The 18,898-nt window shown below is 45.9% G+C and overlaps 4 protein-coding genes across 5 annotated transcripts in view; 1 reads left to right on the top strand and 3 right to left on the bottom strand.

Annotated features, from left to right (window-relative positions):
* Window positions 1-18,898, bottom strand: part of LOC309564430 (uncharacterized protein) — a gene marked incomplete at its 5' end in the record, with an annotated part of 504,148 nt that overhangs the window by 280,671 nt on the left and 204,579 nt on the right. The gene's annotated exons all lie outside the window — the stretch shown is intronic.
* The window catches only part of LOC309563902 (uncharacterized protein), a gene marked incomplete at its 3' end in the record, with an annotated part of 281,290 nt that overhangs the window by 136,406 nt on the left and 125,986 nt on the right, over window positions 1-18,898 (top strand). Inside the window, 1 exon segment of the mRNA XM_082268535.1 lies at window positions 1,370-2,209. Coding sequence (XP_082124661.1) covers window positions 1,370-2,209 — 840 coding nt within the window.
* The window catches only part of LOC309562808 (uncharacterized protein), a 400,807-nt gene that overhangs the window by 284,528 nt on the left and 97,381 nt on the right, over window positions 1-18,898 (bottom strand). The window lies entirely within an intron of this gene.
* The window catches only part of LOC309562643 (uncharacterized protein), a 361,535-nt gene that overhangs the window by 298,658 nt on the left and 43,979 nt on the right, over window positions 1-18,898 (bottom strand). The window lies entirely within an intron of this gene.

Genomic DNA, 18,898 nt, shown 5'->3' with positions numbered 1-18,898 from the left:
CTGATACTTAGGGAGGTAACAAATGAAGTCTATGCCTAGCAGACAACAAGTAGTGGTGAGAGGGGGGGGGGGGGAGGTTGGCGTATGGACCTGGGTGAGAGTCTGTGTGGGGGAGACACTGCCGCGTTGAGGTTCTCCTTTTGCATTTTCCTATAAGTATTGTAGTACATGAGCATTGCACTGAGGTTGGGGAGATGGGGAGTTGTTTTAGTTGCCTTGTTTGTTTTTTTGTGATTAAAAATCAATAAAAATTAATTTTCAAAAATATAAAAAAAGCTGAGTCCTAGAAATGAATAACCAGGAGGGAACGGGATAAGGCGCAGGCCAAGGAGATGTTGGGGGAGTGGGTGGAGTCAGTGAGATGTTGGGGGAGTAGGTGGAGGCAGTGAGATGTTGGGGGAGTAGGTGGAGTCAGTGAGATGTTGGGGGAGTGGGTGGAGTCAGTGAGATGTTGGGGGAGTGGGTGGAGTCAGTGGAGGTGGCGAATGGAAACATGCAGGAGTGACTATATATGAAGGTTACGATCGCTGTGTCTATGACTGTACAAAGCGGAAATATTGTGTACCGAATGGAATGGACTTTTCTTTCTTTATAATAAAACTTTTTCTGATTTAAAAAGAAAAAAAACACTCAGAAAAGATGAGTAGGGAAAATGTCAGTGGCCTCCACCTGTAAAACCATTCCTGTTTTGAAGGTCGTCTCATTGTTGCCCATCTAGTGCACCTGTTGGTAACAACCCCCTCTGCTACTTCACTGACCAGATGAATATCCCAGGAGTTTCCCTGACTTGATGCTATACTCTGATTATAAAGTGTTGAGCAGTGTATATGAGTGTGGAAAACTCTTGGTAATTTTTCTTGTCTTCTGACAGACGGACTCTGTGGTGGGAATAGAAGGACATCGGAGGAAGATGTGACTACAGAAGATAATGACATGGCATCTTCTCCAGAAGTAAATCCCGTTCCTCATAATATACATGACAGACCTCACTATTGGAGGAGATCATTGGAATCTCCTGATACTTCACATAGTCCTCTAATATCTGACAGTGCCGACGGGTGCGGGAAACCATCTCATCTCAGGGAAACTTCTTTAGATCATAAAGGGGTTCATACAGGAGAGAATTCATTGTCATGTTCAGAGTGCGGGAAATGTTTCAATCGTAAAGGAAATCTTCTTAAGCACCAGAGAATACACACAGAGGAGCGTCCTTTTTCATGTTCAGAGTGCGGGAAATGTTTTAAAAAGAAAAAAAACCTTCTTCAGCACCATAGAATTCACACAGGAGAGCGTCCCTATTCATGTTCAGAGTGCGGGAAATGTTTTAAACAGAAAAGAAGCCTTCTTAACCATCAGAAAATACACACAGGGGAGCGTCCCTATTCATGTTCAGAGTGTGGTAAATGTTTTAATCGTAAAGAAACCCTTCTTATCCATCAGAGAATACACACAGGTGAGCATCCCTATTCATGTTCAGAGTGTGGGAAATGTTTTAATCATAAAGGAAGTCTTCTTACGCATAAGAGAATACACACAGGGGAGCATCCCTATTCATGTTCAAAGTGCGGAAAATGTTTTAATCGAAAAGCATCCCTTCTTATCCATCAGAGAATACACACAGGTGAGCATCCCTATTCATGTTCAGAGTGCGGGAAATGTTTCAATAAAAAAGAAAACTTTCTTAGCCATCAGAGAATACACACAGGTGAGCGTCCCTATTCATGTTCAGAGTGCGGGAAATGTTTTACTGATAAAAGAAGCCTTCTTAGCCATCAGAGATTACACACAGGTGAGCGTCCCTATTTATGCTCAGATTGCGGGAAATGTTTTACAGAGAAAAGAAGCCTTCTTGACCATCAGAGAATACACACAGGTGAGCTTCCCTATTCATGTTCAGAGTGCGGGAAATGTTTTAAACGGAAAAGAAGCCTTCTTAGCCATCAAAGAATACACACAGGTGAGCGTCCCTATTCATGTTCCAAGTGCGGGAAATGTTTTAATAACAAAGGAGTCCTTATTAGCCATCAGAGAATACACACAGGTGAGCGTCCCTATTCATGTTCAGGGTGCGGGAAATGTTTTAAGGATAAAAGAGTCCTTATTGCGCATCAGAGAATACACACGGGTGAGCGTCCCTATTCATGTTCAGAGTGCGGGAAATGTTTTAATCATAAAGGAACCCTTATTAGCCATCAGAGAATACACACAGGTGAGCGTCCCTATTCATGTTCAGAGTGCGGGAAAGGTTTTAATCAGAAAGTAAGCCTTCTTAGACATCTGAGAATACACACAGCTGTCCTTCCCTATTCATGTTCAGAGTGTGGAAAATGTTTTAATCGTAAGGGAAACCTTCTTAGACATCAGAAAATACACACAGGTGAGCATCCTTATTCGTGTTCAGAGTGTGGGAAATGTTTCAACAATAAAGGAACCCTCCATAGCCATCAGAGAATACACACAGGTGAGCGTCCCTGTTAATGTTCAGAGTGTGGGAATTGTTTTGCGCACAAATGTTTACTTGTTAGACACCAGAAAGTTCATACAGGCGAGTGTCTCTAATCTTGTGCAGAGTGTGGGAAATGTTTAACTAAGAAAGAACATCTACTTACAGTATACACAGGTGAGCGCCCTTTTTAATTTTACGAGTGCTGGAAATGTTTTCCCAACAAAGGTTTATTTCTAAGAAACCAGAAAGTTCATACGGGTGAGCGTCCTATTTCATGTTCAGAGTGCGGGAAATGTTTCACTCCTGATGTACATTTCTAACGGCAAAGAATTCACACTTAGATTAGAGGCTCCATTTTCATGTTCAGAGTGCGGGAAAGCTTACAAATAAAGGAAATATAATGAAACATCAGAGTGCACCCCCTGCTGGTACTACGGGAAATGGACGCTGGATTGTAACGGGTGGAACTGTTTAGTCCATAAACAAATGTGAAACCACCACAGTCCACTCGGGGTTGGTTTACACCCGCATCGCCCTCTGACCCGCTGTGGGGTTGGCAGGCAGCTGGGAGCCCTTATGTTAACTTTGTAAAGCCCACGCCAGTACGCCGCAACCGTATGCATCGGGGCTGTTGCGGCACAACCCCATTCAGTTGAATAGCATTGCCCAATGTGATCGGGGGGTGTGAGGTTTGCAGCAGCCACAAATTGCAGTGCCATGTGTACCGCCCCATCCGGCTGCCATTTAAGCATAAGGAGGGTGGTAAAATCATGACTCAACTGTCTACCTTTACCGATCCCTCCCCACATGAGGCAACAGGCAGGAAACCATGACAATACATGGGGCAACAAGTGAGCAATTAAGACAAAACATGGGGCAACAGGTGGGCAATCCGCACAATACAGGGGATAATAAGGGGGCAATCCTGACAATATATGGGGCATAAAACCAATGAAAATGGTGGCACTCCAACAGGTTATAGCGATGATATTTATTGCAGACAGTCAATACGGGATACAGAAAGGTGGACGCGTTTCACACGTAATATCGTGCTTCTTCACCACGGTGTGCGCACCTGTTGGTAATACATGGGGGCAACAAGTGGGCATTCATGACAATACATGGGGCAGCAGACAAACAATTCTGACAATACATTCTTTTTGTGTTCTACTTATAAATATGTATATAGATCTAACCTACTGGATGGAAAAAGATCACTGTAACATGCATTAACCCACAGCAGCCAATCAGGATTTATCTTTCACTGGTGAACCTTTTTTATTGGTTGCTTCATGTCGTTGCTCCTTTTTGATTTATTGAAGTAGCCGGCTTTTTATTGGTCCAACCAATGTATGATTATTAATACATTTGACACATTTGTTAATTCTATTATAAAAGATTTAAGCTTTATTTTATTCATATCATTTACTGTGTGGTAATCGCTTATTCTGATTTTGTCCAATAAAAACTCTTCGTACAATATTCTGTGCCGAGTCTTCTTTTTTACCAATGATTAGATGATCGGTGATTGGAATGTGATCAGTTCATAGAGAGTCATCCATTGGGGTTTTATTGGTGAGATGGAGAGTGTAGAAGGCACCACATTGACAGCCATTGGAGGCCCTTTCTAAAGCCCTAAACTTTTTGGCAACCTGTCTATGACATTCGTCTTCCAAACTCTATCTCACTGAGCTAAGGCCAGAAGAGTTCCAGGAGTTCTTCTCTGTCCACAGTTCCCAAACCAAAAGGAGACATCCACCACATCTTCAATCTTAAGGCCCTAAATGTCCTCCGCTGGGCTCAGGAGTTTCACATGTAATCCACCAGGTCATCGCCTCTCTCTTTATCAGAGAAACTTTTTTTTTGGGACACCCACATACATGTACTGCGGCAGGATGGCCATTCGGCGCAGAATCACGTACCTCTACCTCATCTGCATTTCCGGGTCTTGGGTGTCAACGCATGCTGCTGGTGCTCAGCTCCCGCTGGACACAGCGAGAGCCAATCAGCGGGTCCAGCGAACATGATGTCCACCGGCACCCGCAATCATTCCCGAGTGAGGCAGAACAGTAGTCTGCCGATGTAAACAAGGCAGATCGCCATTCTGTTAGTAGGGAAGACGGAGATCCTGCGTTTCTGCTAATGAAGGAAGGAGATACTGGCGCACAGAGATTATATATAGTCCAGCCAGCAATAAATATCTAAAACTACCAATCATCAGGGTAAGGGGTAATTCATAAAATGTCACTGGTCTTTGGTTATGGGGGTACAATAAAGGAATGCCCAGGACCACCTATGGCTGCTGTCCTTGTGACTGGCTCTGTATAGACCAAGAGGAAAGCCTTGCTTCTCTTCTGGTCTGGTACCTCCTATCCTTCTGGTGCTGGCACATTCCCTGTGCCTTCCACACTGGTTAACGTGGCTTCTTGGGGCTCCTCCAGGCTCCTGAGCCAGCCATCTCTGTGCCCAGCAGCTGGAACAGAGGACAGAGGTCCTGCAGGATGGTTCTAGGAGGATCCATAGACTCTGACACCAGATAAGCACTTGTATATTTTACCTCTTGTGAGTGTTTTTAATCCATTGCTATTAAAACCCTTTAAACATGATACTACGCTTTGCTGGCGCTTCCTGTAGGGTTGCCACCTATCTAGGATTCACCTGGACAGTTCAGGTTTTGAGTCATGTGTTTGGGTTTTAGGCCACCTGAAATCCAGACACAATATTCAGAATGGACTGTGGCTCCCGGAGTAACCAAGTACCACAACCACTGAGTGCATACATGTACACACCGGCCCCACCCCCATACACAGACAGGAGAGAAGAAAGGGCTTGTTCTACTCCTCTTCCTCCCACCCCTACCCCTCTGTCTGCCCACCCACACTCCAATCTCTGGCGCTCTGTGCTTCAAGAAAGGGATGTGTGGGCTGGAAGTTTGAAGCTCAGCAACCGGCAGATACACAGTGGATGAAAGGCTTAGGATGCCTGAGCCTCCATCCTCAGTAGAGTGAGCTCACCATCCAATCTCTGTGACTGAATTCCCTGCCCTCTCTCCCTTCTCTCTCGTGCCTCCAAGTGAGTGAGTACACTAAAGTAAGATTTAAGGGGTGCTCTGTGGACTCTGATGTAAGGGGGGCTTTGGGAACCCAAATTAAAGGGGAAATGCTGGAGACTCTGATGTAAGTGGGAGGTTTGGGGAGCAGAAACCCCCTTACATTAGAGTTTTCCTTTACATCAGAGTGCACAGGGTTCCTCCTTAAAAATAAAATGTTGCCGTGCGCGGCTAAAGTGTTCTGGTTTGGCTTGAATGAAAGGTGGCAACCCGAGCTTCCTGTGTGTTTCTGCTAAGCAGGAACACGGATCTTTGCCTTCCCACAGTAAAAGCACCTCCCCACAATGAGTAAGCACTCCCTAGGAACACATTTAACCTTTGATCGCCCCCTGATCTTAAAGTGGAGTTCCACCCATTTTTAATAAATTGGATTACATAGATGTATGTAATCCCCTTTAAAACTACTTTTACCAATGGAAAGTTTTTTTTTTTTGTTGCTAGTAAATACCTTATTTTCTGCTTTATTCATCCTCTTCTCACTTCCGGGTCCGGTCGGTGATTACGTCATTCGGCGATTCACAGTGTGTGCTGGGATGTTTCTCAGGGCATGAAATCTCGCATTATTACACAGGAGATGAGCTGCGCTGCGTGCTCTGCCCCGCCTCCGCCCCGCCTCCTCTCAGTGAGCTGTACTGTATGTAGTGTATTGAGGCCGTCCTCCGCCCCGCCTCCTCTCAGTGAGCTGTACTGTATGTAGTGTATTGAGGCCGTGCTCCGCCCCGCCTCCTCTCAGTGAGCTCAGTGAGGATATAATGCTTTCAGTCCTCGCTCACTGAGAGGAGGCGGGGCGGAGCACGGCCTCAATACACTACATACATACAGCTTACTGAGAGGAGGCGGGGCAGAGCATGCAGTACAGCTCATCTCCTGTGTAATAATGCGAGATTTCATGCCCTGAAATACATCCCAGCACACACTGCGAATCGCCGAATGACGTAATCGCCGACCGGACCCGGAAGTGAGAAGAGGATAAATAAAGCAGAAAATAAGGTATTTACTAGCAACAAAAAAAAAAAACTTTCCATTGGTAAAACTCGTTTTAAAGGGGATTACATACATCTAAAGTGACTAAAAAGGGTGGAACTCAACTTTAACCCCTTCCCTGCCAATGTCATTAGTACAGTGACAGTGCATATTTCTTTTATATCTTTTTCACTGTATTGGTGTCACTGGTCCCCAAAAAAGTATGGTAGCTGTGCGATTTGTCCACCGCAATGTCACAGTCCCACTGTAAGTCGCTGATCGTGAAATCGAGAAAAAATAAAAAAAATAAATTTTCTATAAAAATATCCCACCGTTTGTAGACGCTATAACTTCTGGCAAACTGATCAATATACACGTATTGGGATTTTTTTTTTATCAAAAATATTTAGCAGAATACATATTGGCCTAAACTGATGAAGAAATTTGATTTTTTTTACATTTTTTATTAGAATTTTTTTTTTTTTTTTTCAAAATCATCTGTCTTTCTTTTGTTTATAGCACAAAAAATGAAAACTGCAGAGGTGATTAAATACCACCAAAAGAACGTTCTATTTGTGGGAAAAAAGGACATCAATTTTATTTGGGTACAGCGTCGCGCCACCACGCAATTCTCAGTTAATGTAACATAGTGCCCCATCGATGGTATCAGTGGGATGGATTGTGCCCCATTTTTAGTGTCAGTGGGTCTCATTGTTGGTGCCAATGGGAGGAATTGTGCCCCATCCCTGGTGTCATTGGGAGAAATTCTGCCCCATCGTTGATGTCAGTGGGAGAAATCGTGCCCCAAGGGCAAGATGAAAGCACAGAAAGGGAATCTGGCCCCTGGGCTGCAGTTTGGAGACGACTGTTCTAGACAGGTCCATTTGCCCAGTTCCATTCCAGTCCCCAACAACACAACATCGTGTCATTGTGGGACAATTCGGGCCGTTCTGTGGAGAGGCCAGGTCACCTGGCACTGAACACTAGGCTGTCCCTTCTCCACCAATAAGAGAGAACATACCCAACCTTTATTATACATTAGAGTTAGGATCAAAATGAAAAATTGGAACGTGATTCATCCTTCCATTTTTTCAACTTTTTTTCAAAATTCCGGGAGGCATTACATTGAGCTTAAGTATGTCTCAAACATTAGAGGTTTATCCATTTCCCGAATCCAGTCTCCGAGGGTAGGAGGACTGGGTGAAACCCAACGTGAGGCTATCAGCTTACGGGCTACAGTTAAGGAAAAAAGTATTTGATCCCCTGTGGATTTTGTACATTTGCCCACTGACAAAGAAATGATCAGTCTATAATTTTAATGGTCGGTTTTTTTTACCAGTGAGAGACAGAATAACAATAAAAATATCCAGAAAAACGCATTTCAAAAAAGTTCTACATTGATTTGCATTTTATTGAGTGAAATAAGTATTTGATCACCTATCAATCAGCATTACTGGATCCCAGGTGTTTCTATACAGGTAACAAGCTGAGATTAGGAGCACTCTCTTAAAGTGAGGGCTCCTAATCTCAGCTTGTTACCTGTATAAAAGACACCTGTCCACAGAAGCAATCAATCAGATTCCAATCTCTCCACCATGGCCAAGACCACAGAGCTGTCCAAGGATGTCAGGGACAAGATGGTAGACCTACACAAGGCTGTATTCGCACCACACACGTGAGGCGAACATTAGAGCGAGAGCAAATATTCTAGCGCTAGATCTTTTGTGTAACTCTAAACAGGTCACCTGTGAAGGCTTTTTAAAGGTCACCTATGGAGATTTTTAAGTACCGCAATTTGTCTACGAGTGTGCGCAATTTTAAAGCATGACATGTTAGGTATCTATTTACTCGGCATAACATCATCTTTCACATTATACAAAAAAAATTGAGGTTTAGGGGTATTGTGTTTTTTTTAATGAATTAAAATGTATTTTCCCTCAAAAAAATTGAGTTTGCAAAATCGCTGCGCAAATACCGTGTGACATAAAAAAATTGCAACTTTCCCCATTTCTTTCTCTTGGGCCTCTGCTAAAATAAAAATGTATAATGTTTGGGGGTTCTAAGTAGTTTTCTAGCAAGAAATACTGATACTGTTCGGAAGAAGATGAAGGGAGAACACCCTGAAGGCCAGTCCTGAAAAGTTACCTGTTAGAGCAAATAACCAAAACATCACCGAGAGAACTCAACTGTTTTGCTGCGAGGAACAAATTACGCCTACAATCACCGTAAGTATGCTAAGTACGAAAATCCCAATATGGTCCACAAGGTGGTGACCTGACTTCTCTCAGATGGAACGCACAGACAGGAAGTGATGTGAGGTAAAGACAGGAAGTAATGTAAGATACTGACAGGAAGTGATGTCAGCTATGAATAGGAATTTCAGAGGCAAGTTGGGAGAAAGTAGAGAGGAGACGTATCTGGAAGTGGTAGCAGAGGAGGTAATAAGATATTTTCTATTTATAATCTTTAATTACATAAAGAAAATGTTATCCTTCCGTTTTTATGTCGGGGGAACAGAAACAAAGGAACGCATAACACTGAGAATCAGATTGCAGTCCCCCGGTGAAATCACATAAGTAGGATGAGCAGCAAAGCTTCCTCCAGCTCTCCTGTAGCGCCCTCACCAGGCAGAGCTGAGGTACTCATATTCTATCTGGGGAAGAGGCAGAGCTCGGGGTGACCCCGACACTCACCTCTGGAAATATTCAGCAGATTTCCTCCCTCGTCACTACTAACATTAATCCCATCCTCTGCCCCAACACCAACTGGGCCCCCAGATCTGTATATATACTGGATGACCGGGAACCCCACCGTGTCTGTGCCACCTATACTCTGCATGTGTCAGAAGATACCAGACACGGCTACCTGCCCCCATCTAACACTGCTGTCCCCTCTCCTCACCCCATCTAACACTGCTGTCCCCCACTCCTCACCCCCCATCTAACAACGCTGTCCCCCGCTCCTCAACCCCCCCATCTAACACCGCTGTTCCCCACTCCTCACCCCCCATCTAACACTGCTGTTCCCCGCTCCTCACCCCCCATCTAACACTGCTGTTCCCTGCTCCTCACCCCCCATCTAACACTGCTGTTCCCTGCTCCTCACCCCCCATCTAACACTGCTGTTCCCCGCTCCTCACCCCCCATCTAACACTGCTGTTCCCCGCTCCTCACCCCCCATCTAACACTGCTGTTCCCTGCTCCTCACCCCCCCATCTAACACTGCTGTCTCCCGCTCCTCATCCCCCATCTAACACTGCTGTTCCCCGCTCCTCACCCCCCATCTAACACTGCTGTCTCCCGCTTCTCATCCCCCATCTAACACTGCTGTTCCCCGCTCCTCACCCCCCATCTAACACTGCTGTCTCCCGCTTCTCATCCCCCATCTAACACTGCTGTTCCCCGCTCCTCACCCCACATCTAACACTGCTGTCCCCTGCTCCTCACCCCCCATCTAACACCTCTGTACCCCGCTCCTCAACCCCCCCCATCTAACACTGCTGTACCCCGCTCCTCAACCCCCCCATCTAACACTGCTGTTCTCTGCTCCTCACCCCCCATCTAACACTGTTGTTCCCTGCTCCTCACCCCCCATCTAACACTGCTGTCCCCACACCTCACTCCCCCCCATCTAACATCGCTGTCCCCACTCCACACCCCCATCTAACACCACTGTCCCCACTCCACACCCCCATCTAAGACCGCTGTCCCCCGCTCCCCCCCATCTAACACCGCTGTCCTCTGCTCCTCACCCCCATCTAACACCGCTGTCCCCCGCTCCTCTCCTCACTCCCCCCCCCCCCCCCATCTAACACTGTTGTCCCCCACTCCTCATTCCCTTATTCAACATTGCAGATCTCAACTCCTCACAACCCTTATTCGATGCTTCTGTGTCCCACTCTTTACCCAGACCCAATGCTGCCACCTTGCTTTCTCTCGCTTGTCACATGACATCACTCTTATCTCTATTAATAAAACACAGATCTGACCAGAGAGGTGAGGAGAATTCTCAGAAGATTCTTAGAAGGATACAAGGATCTCTACGAGGAAGTCATGATGGAGAATCAGCCGCCCCTCCCATCACCGGGTAAGAGGAGACTTTATTGTAAAGGAGAGAGCAGTACGGAGGATCCACCTAGATCCCCCATCATCTGATAAACACATAGAAACAATGTATTCAGTCAGTGTGTGTGTTTCCTACAGATGGATCCAGTAATGGGAACCCACCAGAGAGATGTCCCTGTCCTCTGTATTCCCGAGATTCCACACAGGAAGATCACACCATCCCTCACCATCATCAGGTAAGTGAAGATGGATGTAGAGATCGTAAAAGTGATCTGACTGTATGAAAATATATTCCACTTTTAGGTATAAGGTTATTTGTGCTCACATTTTAAAGAAACCATTCCCTGCTATTTTGTTTGTTTAGAATGAAAATCTGATAGATATAAAAGATGAGGTTAAAGAAGAAGAAGAGACGTATGTGAGGGGTGATCAGCAGTTCAGGGAAGAGGTTGGGATGATGGACAAAGTTAAAGAGGAGGAATTTTCTCCAGACATCAGCACAGGTGAGTGATGGCCACTAAATACAAAAACTGTTTCGGTATATGGATTGACGTTTGAGGATCTGTAGACCCATTTCTACAAAGATGTCATGATGGAGAATCAGCCGCCCCTCACATCACCGGGTAAGAGGAGAATTTATTGTAAAGGAGAGAGCAGTACGGAGGGTCCACCTAGATCCCCCATCATCTGATAAACACATAGAAACAATGTATTCAGTCAGTGTGTGTGTTTCCTACAGATAGATCCAGTAATGGGAACCCACCAGAGAGATGTCCCCGTTCTCTGTTTTCCCGGGATTCCACACAGGAAGGTCACGCCATCCAATATGAATGTCGAGATCATAAAAGTGACCTGACTATATGAAAACATATTCCACTTTTAGGTATAATTTTCTCCAGACATCAGCACAGGTGAGGGATGGCCTTACGGTTCACCCGGCGGTCGGTTCGCGGCGAACTTTGCTCGTTCTCAGTCCGCCGATATTGCGAACATATGGCATTGTTCGTGGCGGCCATATTCGTTTACATTGGGGAGAACTTTGACCCATGTCACATCCATCAGGTGGAACAGGACAGCCAATTGAGACATTTCAGCACATGGACGTACCCCCTACCGTATAAATAGACCTGACCTGGCGGCCATTTTACATTCTGCTTTTGTCAGTGTAGGGAGAGGATGGCTGTGTGCAGCAGGGACAGACTGTCGGTGACACAGATGGCTATGTTATGTCCACAAAAGTCCTTTTAAGGACTGGTATTTGGTATAGGTGTACTATATCTATATTGTCTCTTTTGTCAGTGTAGGGAGAGGTTTACTGTGGGGAGCAGGGACAGATTGTCAGTGACACAGATCACTCTGTTATAGGACCACAAATGTCCTTTCAAGGACTGGTATTTGGTATAGGTGTACTATTCTTTGGTGTGCAGTGCACTATATAGGGGTGTAATACACTAATAATATACTTTCTAATATAGAAAGCATATTATAGTGGATTTGTATTGTGCACTGTGCAGCATTGTGACTGGTGGGGTGAGCGTTTCTGCACCGATACTACAAAGAGTGACAAAAGCACTTTTAAAAAAGTATTATAACTGGTGCGATAGACCGGTGGCCCCCCTAAACCACAGATTGAAGCGGGGTGTTATCTAACAATATACTTTTATAACCGTGTATTTGTGTCCTGCAAAAATATTGCCTCTTTTACTGCGTTAACTGTGCTACACACAGTGATAAAAGTTACTGGCCAATTTTTTGTAGAACTGGTGTGATAAACCAGTGGCCCACAATACCACAGATTGAAGCGGGGTGTTATATACAGTGGGTACAGAAAGTATTCAGACCCCCTTAAATTTTTCACTCTTTGTTATATTGCAGCCATTTGCTAAAATCATTTAAGTTCATTCTTCTTCCTCATGAATGTACACATAGCACCCCATACTGACAGAAAAACACAGAATTGTTGACATTGTTGCAGATTTATTAAAAAAGAAAAACTGAAATATCACATGGTCCTAAGTATTCAGACCCTTTGCTCAGTATTTAGTAGAAGCCCCCTTTTGATCTAATACAGCCAGGAGTCTTTTTGGGAAAGATGCAACAAGTCTTTCACACCTGGATTTGGGGATCCTCTGCCATTCCTCCTTGCAGATCCTCTCCAGTTCTGTCAGGTTGGATGGTAAACGTTGGTGGACAGCCATTTTTAGGTCTCTCCAGAGATGCTCAATTGGGTTTAAGTCAGGGCTCTGGCTGGGCCATTCAAGAACAGTCACGGAGTTGTTGTGAAGCCACTCCTTCATTATTTTAGCTGTGTGCTTAGGGTCATTGTCTTGTTGGAAGGTAAACCTTCGGCCCAGTCTGAGGTCCAGAGCACTCTGGAGAAGGTTTTTGTCCAGGCTATCCCTGTACTTGGCCGCATTCATCTTTGCCTTGATTGCAACCAGTCGTCCTGTCCCTGCAGCGGAAAAACACCCCCACAGCATGATGCTGCCACCACCATGCTTCACTGTTGGGACTGTATTGGACAGGTGATGAGCAGTGCCTGGTTTTCTCCACACATACCACTTAGAATTAGGGCCAAAAAGTTCTATTTTGGTCTCATCAGACCAGAGAATCTTATTTCTCACCATCTTGGAGTCCTTCAGGTGTTTTTTTAGCAAACTCCATGCGGGCTTTCATGTGTCTTACACTGAGGAGAGGCTTCCGTCGGGCCACTCTGCCATAAAGCCCCGACTGGTGGAGGGCTGCAGTGATGGTTGACTTTCTACAACTTTCTCCCATCTCCTGACTGCATCTCTGGAGCTCAGCCACAGTGATCTTTGGGTTCTTCTTTACCTCTCTCACCAAGGCTCTTCTCCCCCGATAGCTCAGTTTGGCCAGACGGCCAGCTCTAGGAAGGGTTCTGGTCATCCCAAACGTCTTCCATTTGAGGATTATGGAGGCCACTGTGCTCTTAGGAACCTTAAGTGCACCAGAAATCTTTTTGTAACCTTGGCCAGATCTGTGCCTTGCCACAATTCTGTCTCTGAGCTCTTCAGGCAGTTCCTTTGACCTCATGATTCTCATTTGCTCTGACATGCATTGTGATCTGGAAGGTCTTATATAGACAGGTGTATGGCTTTCCTAATCAAGTCCAATCAGTATAATCAAACACAGCTGGACTCAAATGAAGGTGTAGAACCATCTCAAGGATGATCAGAAGAAATCGAAAGCACCTGAGTTAAATATATGAGTGTCACAGCAAAGGGTCTGAATACTTAGGACCATGTGATATTTCAGTTTTTCTTTTTTAATAAATCTGCAACAATGTCAACAATTCTGTGTTTTTCTGTCAGTATGGGGTGCTATGTGTACATTCATGAGGAAGAAGAATGAACTTAAATGATTTTAGCAAATGGCTGCAATATAACAAAGAGTGAAAAATTTAAGGGGGTCTGAATACTTTCCGTACCCACTGTATCTTCTTCCACATATACTGCGCTTCTCTAGAGACTTTTGTCACAGGGTAATTTAAAATGACAGGCAGAGGAAGAGGCAGGCCCTTAAGCAGGGGTGGTAGGGGTAGGGCAGAAGCAGTAGGCCGGAGTCAAAGTGTGAAGTTTCAGAAGGTGCGTTCAATTACGTCAAAGGATGCACCAGACTTGGTTGAGTAGCTCACTCAGCCTTCCTCTTCTGCACCCTCTTCACTCTCTGCTGTGTGCACCCCCAAAGACACCACCACCATATACCCTCCCCTTCAGTCACTGGAATCATTTTCCGATCCATCACAAGACATTTGCGATGCACAGCCATTCTTGGCATCTTATCAGGAAGAGGAGGTAGCAACAGCCGTCACTCAGCAGTCTGACGACAATACCCAGATTAGCCCAAAGAGGTTGGTCCCCGCTGTTGCTGCCTACTCCAAGATCTCAAATGTTAGTGGTGGGGAATGTGACGTCGATGATGACGTGTCTATGGACATCACATGGGTGCCCACAAGAGAGGAGGGGAGTTCAGAGGGAGAGATGGACCAGCAGATAGGGAGGAGAAGCAGGCAGAACTTACATTGCACAGGAGGACAAAGCAGACTGCTAATGTATCAGGAGCGAGCCATCAACCATGTATAGTCACATCTGGCGCTCCCAGGACGCCGACACATTGCTCTGCAGTGTGGGCTTTTTTTAACGCGTCCGCTGCTGACAATAGTGTTGCCATCTGCAGTCAACACATAAGTCGCGGTAATCCCAACACTCACCTAGGGACGACCGCCTTAAGAAGGTACCTGGATTCCCATCAGGAGCCCAGTGGGAGCAACGCCGCCGGAACCCACAAAGCCACACTCCAGTCTCTTCTCCTCTCTCCTCACAATTGTCCTCCACTCCACCTTCCATCATGCTGTCCTCACGTTGTTCTGGAAAAAGGCAGGCTTCCGTGGCCCAAATGTTGGAGCTCAAAAAATTGATGACGCCGGATAACCTTCTTGCCCAATGGTTGACTGCTGGCTTGTTGGAACTGATAGCCCGCCAACTACTGCCAATTCAACTGGTGGACTTAGAGGCCTTTCGGAAATTTGTGGCCATTGGAACACCACAATGGAAGGTCTCAGGAAGGAAATATTTCTCGCAGAAGGGAATTCCAGAGCTGTATGGCCATGTTCAGTGGCAAGTGAATGTATCTCTGGCACACAGTGTCGGTGCCAAAATACATCTGACCACAGGCACATGGTCTAGCAAACACGGGCAGGGAAGCTATAGAACTTTTACTGCCCTCTGGGTGAACCTTCTGATGGCCATCAAGCATGTAACCCATGGCACCTGTGTAGATTTGGTTTTACCGCCACGGATTGCATGCAGGCCTGCCTCTTCTCCTCCCCCCTTCTCCATCCTCCCTCTCCTCGGCTGACTCCTCCTTTTCTGCTGCTACCATCTCTTCCGCTTCGCCGCCCAAGATCCCCATTCCACATGCCAGGTGAGACGCTGCCATGCTGTGCTGCGTCTGTTGTGCCTGGAAGCCAAGAGCCACACTGGTCCAGCACTCCTTTCAGCTATGCATTCACAGGCAGATCAGTGGCTGACACCGCTCAATTTGACAGTTGGTAAAGTGGTGTGCGACAACGGTGCCAATCTGCTGAGCGCGCTGAAACAAGGCAAAATTACACACGTGCCATGCATGGCACACGTCCTGAACTTGGTCGTGCATCGATTCGTTTGCCAAATACCCTGGGGTCCAGGACGTCTTGCGGCAGGCCAGGAAAATCTTGGGCCATTTTAGAAGATCTTACACAGCCATGGCTCGCCTTGCTGACATTCAGCGGCGACACAACCTGCCCTTCAGACGTCTTATTTGTGACTGCCTGACGCGATGGAACTCAACCTTGTATATGCTTGATAGGCTGCTCCAGCAGAAACGTGCAGTTTACGACTACCTGTATGAACTCTGCGGCAGGACAGGTTCTGGGAAACTTGTTTTTTTTTCACCGCGCCAGTGGCTGCTCATGCGCAATGCATGCAGACTTCTGCGGCAATTCAATGAGATCAACAAACTGGTCAGTCACGGCCAGGGCGCCATCAGTGACATTGTATGTTACGCCTTCTTTCTGGAGCGTGCATTGCGTCGTGTCATTGATCAAGCCGTCAAGGAGCAAGAGCAGGAAGATGAGGAAGTTGCAATGTTGGATGAATTCCCAGGGGCATCTGAGACAAGTCAACAACAGGAGTCTGAAGAGGAGTCAGAGAAAGGTGCCAGGGCGGATGAGGAGGAGCAAGAAGAGCATGCTTTAAACCTTTCTGGGATCCGTGTTGTCCGTGGATGGGGGAGGAGAACGAGGACGACATTATCCTGGGTGATGAGCTGGTGCCAGGCCACTACACCGCTTCCAGTTTAGTGCAAATGGGGGCCTTCATGCTCCAGTGTTTTAAGGGGGACCCCCGTTTAAAAAGCATAAAGGGCAAGGACCAGTACTGGGTGGCAACGTACTTGGGCCCCCGGTACAAACAAAAAATGGCGGAAATGTTACCACCATCACAGAGGGCGGTCAGAACGCAGCACTTCCAGGCCTTGCTTCGAGAAATGCTGCATTCTGCTTTTGCGTTCGCTGGCAGAGGAATTTCCACTCACAGAGAAACCGGGTATCAACCCAACAGTGCCTGCAAGAAGAGGGCATTTTGAAGATGTGTTGGTCACTTCAGATATGAGATCATTCTTTCAGCCGACCCATCGACAGCTGTACTCCAGATCCAGCATCAGGGAATGCCTAGATCGACAGGTTTCCGACTACATCGGGTTAACGGCCAATGTGGACACTCTGAGGAGTGATGAACCCCTGGACTACTGGGTGGGCAGGCTTGACCTCTGGCCAGAGCTTGCACACAATTTGCAATGGAACTGTTGGCTTGCCCCCCCGTCCAGTGTGCTGTCCGAAAGGACGTTCAGCGCAGCAGAGGGGATCTTGACCGATAAGCGCACTCGCCTAGCTCATGACAGTGTTGACTACCTCACATTTAAAAAATGAATGAGGCCTGGATCTCAGAGGAATTCAACACATGTGACCAGTAGACCATGTTTGATTAAAATTCGTCATGATAGGCCACAAATATCCGCCAGACCGCCATCCACCCACAACAATTCATGGTCCTTGTCTTCGGTAAATACAGCGGCATAAAAGGCATTTCATGTCCATTGAATGCCTACTTTTGGGGCCTTTCATGGCCGACAATTATTTTTCCTGTCAATGCCTAATGTACCTCCAGCCACAGAATACAACGTTCTTAGCTGCCAGGTAAACGCATGTGGGCTAATTTTTGGGGCCTGGAATGGGTGACACTTCTGTATCTTGTGAATGCCTAATGTACCTTCAGCCACAGAATACAACGTTCTTAGCCAGTGGCAGCTGGTCGATAGGGGGGCGCCGCTCCCCCAATCAGAATCTTCAAAGAAAAAAAAATACCATTTAAAGCCCACTAGGGGCACCGGACCTATTGCTGGCTATGGGGGGGGGGTTGGGGTTTGGCATCCCACGTGCTGACAGCAGAGGCGCCGATTGGCGGCCTTCTGGGTGTCATTATGGCGCAGAGCAATGTGCCCCGACACTCCCTACTTCTACACTTGTAGTCCTGTGATTGGTCCAGACTCCAGCCTGGACCAATCATTCAGGACATCCCGGCTGATGTCGTCGTGGGGGCGGTGCGTGCGTCAGTCACTCACCATCCGTCACCTTCCCGGTTCCCGCCCGCCGTCAGAGCGAGGAGGTCGAGATGTCTCACAGAGTCACAGTCGAGTCAGCCAGCCCAGGAGAGCAGGTAAGTGATTAAAGCTGCTGCCTCAGTGCCTTGTGCATCCTCAGAACTGGGTACTAGCGCTTTGGTTGCTATGGGTTACTGCTTCATGAGCACTGGATGCTAGGGCTTTGGTTGCTACGGGTTACTGCATCCTCACCCTATCTTTTACATTTGTGAATGCATGTATAGATGTACATATATAGGTATGTGTGCATTTTTACTCCTACATACAACGCCGGAAAGGATCTGCTGGAATGCCGAGCGGGGTGCAATCCCCCCGTGTGTTTTAATAGCATGCAGCACAGTGTATTGTAATGTCAGGCTGCACACAGCCATGCATAATGTATATACCCACAAGGCGCTATATGAGATAAGGATGATGGGTGTATAATACAATGATGATGATGATGGGTGTATTATATGGAGATGATGATGATGATTATGAGTGTATTATACAATGATGAGGATGATGAAGGGTGTATTATATGGAGATGATGATGATGGCTGTATTATACAATGATGAGGATGATGAAGGATGTATTATATATTTTAAAATATTCAATATTTTCAATATCCTATGTGTATGCGGTATCTATATCTTGGCATGGCATGATGAGAAACCTCCAATCACCCCCCCCCCCCCCCAATTCTGTGTATAAAGTATCTTATGTGTGTGTATATGTATGTATGTATGTATGTGTATATATATATATATATATATGTGTATATATATATATATATATATAATATAATATATTATTCTAAATAGAGTGGTTAGATATACACATTGTATTTAATATATATATATATATATATATATATATATATATATATATATATATATATATATATATATATATATATTATTTTTTTATTCATCCTTTTACCCTGCTGATCTCATGTAGCCTCTTTGCAGCTACTTCCTCTCTACATACACTCCAGCAATGACTCATTGACATTTCTTGAGGTGTGGTTAAAGGAGAGCTAGTTTTTTTTTTTTTTTTTAGGGTTTAGGGTAGGGGATAATTATTACCCCCGTAAGATATTTTTTGTGATCTGTGTC

This window comes from Pelophylax lessonae (genome assembly GCF_965119305.1).
Source record: "Pelophylax lessonae genome assembly, chromosome: 9".
NCBI lineage: Eukaryota > Metazoa > Chordata > Amphibia > Anura > Ranidae > Pelophylax > Pelophylax lessonae.
The sequence above is the reverse complement of the archived record's forward strand: the minus strand, read 5'-3'. Positions and strand labels throughout refer to the sequence as shown.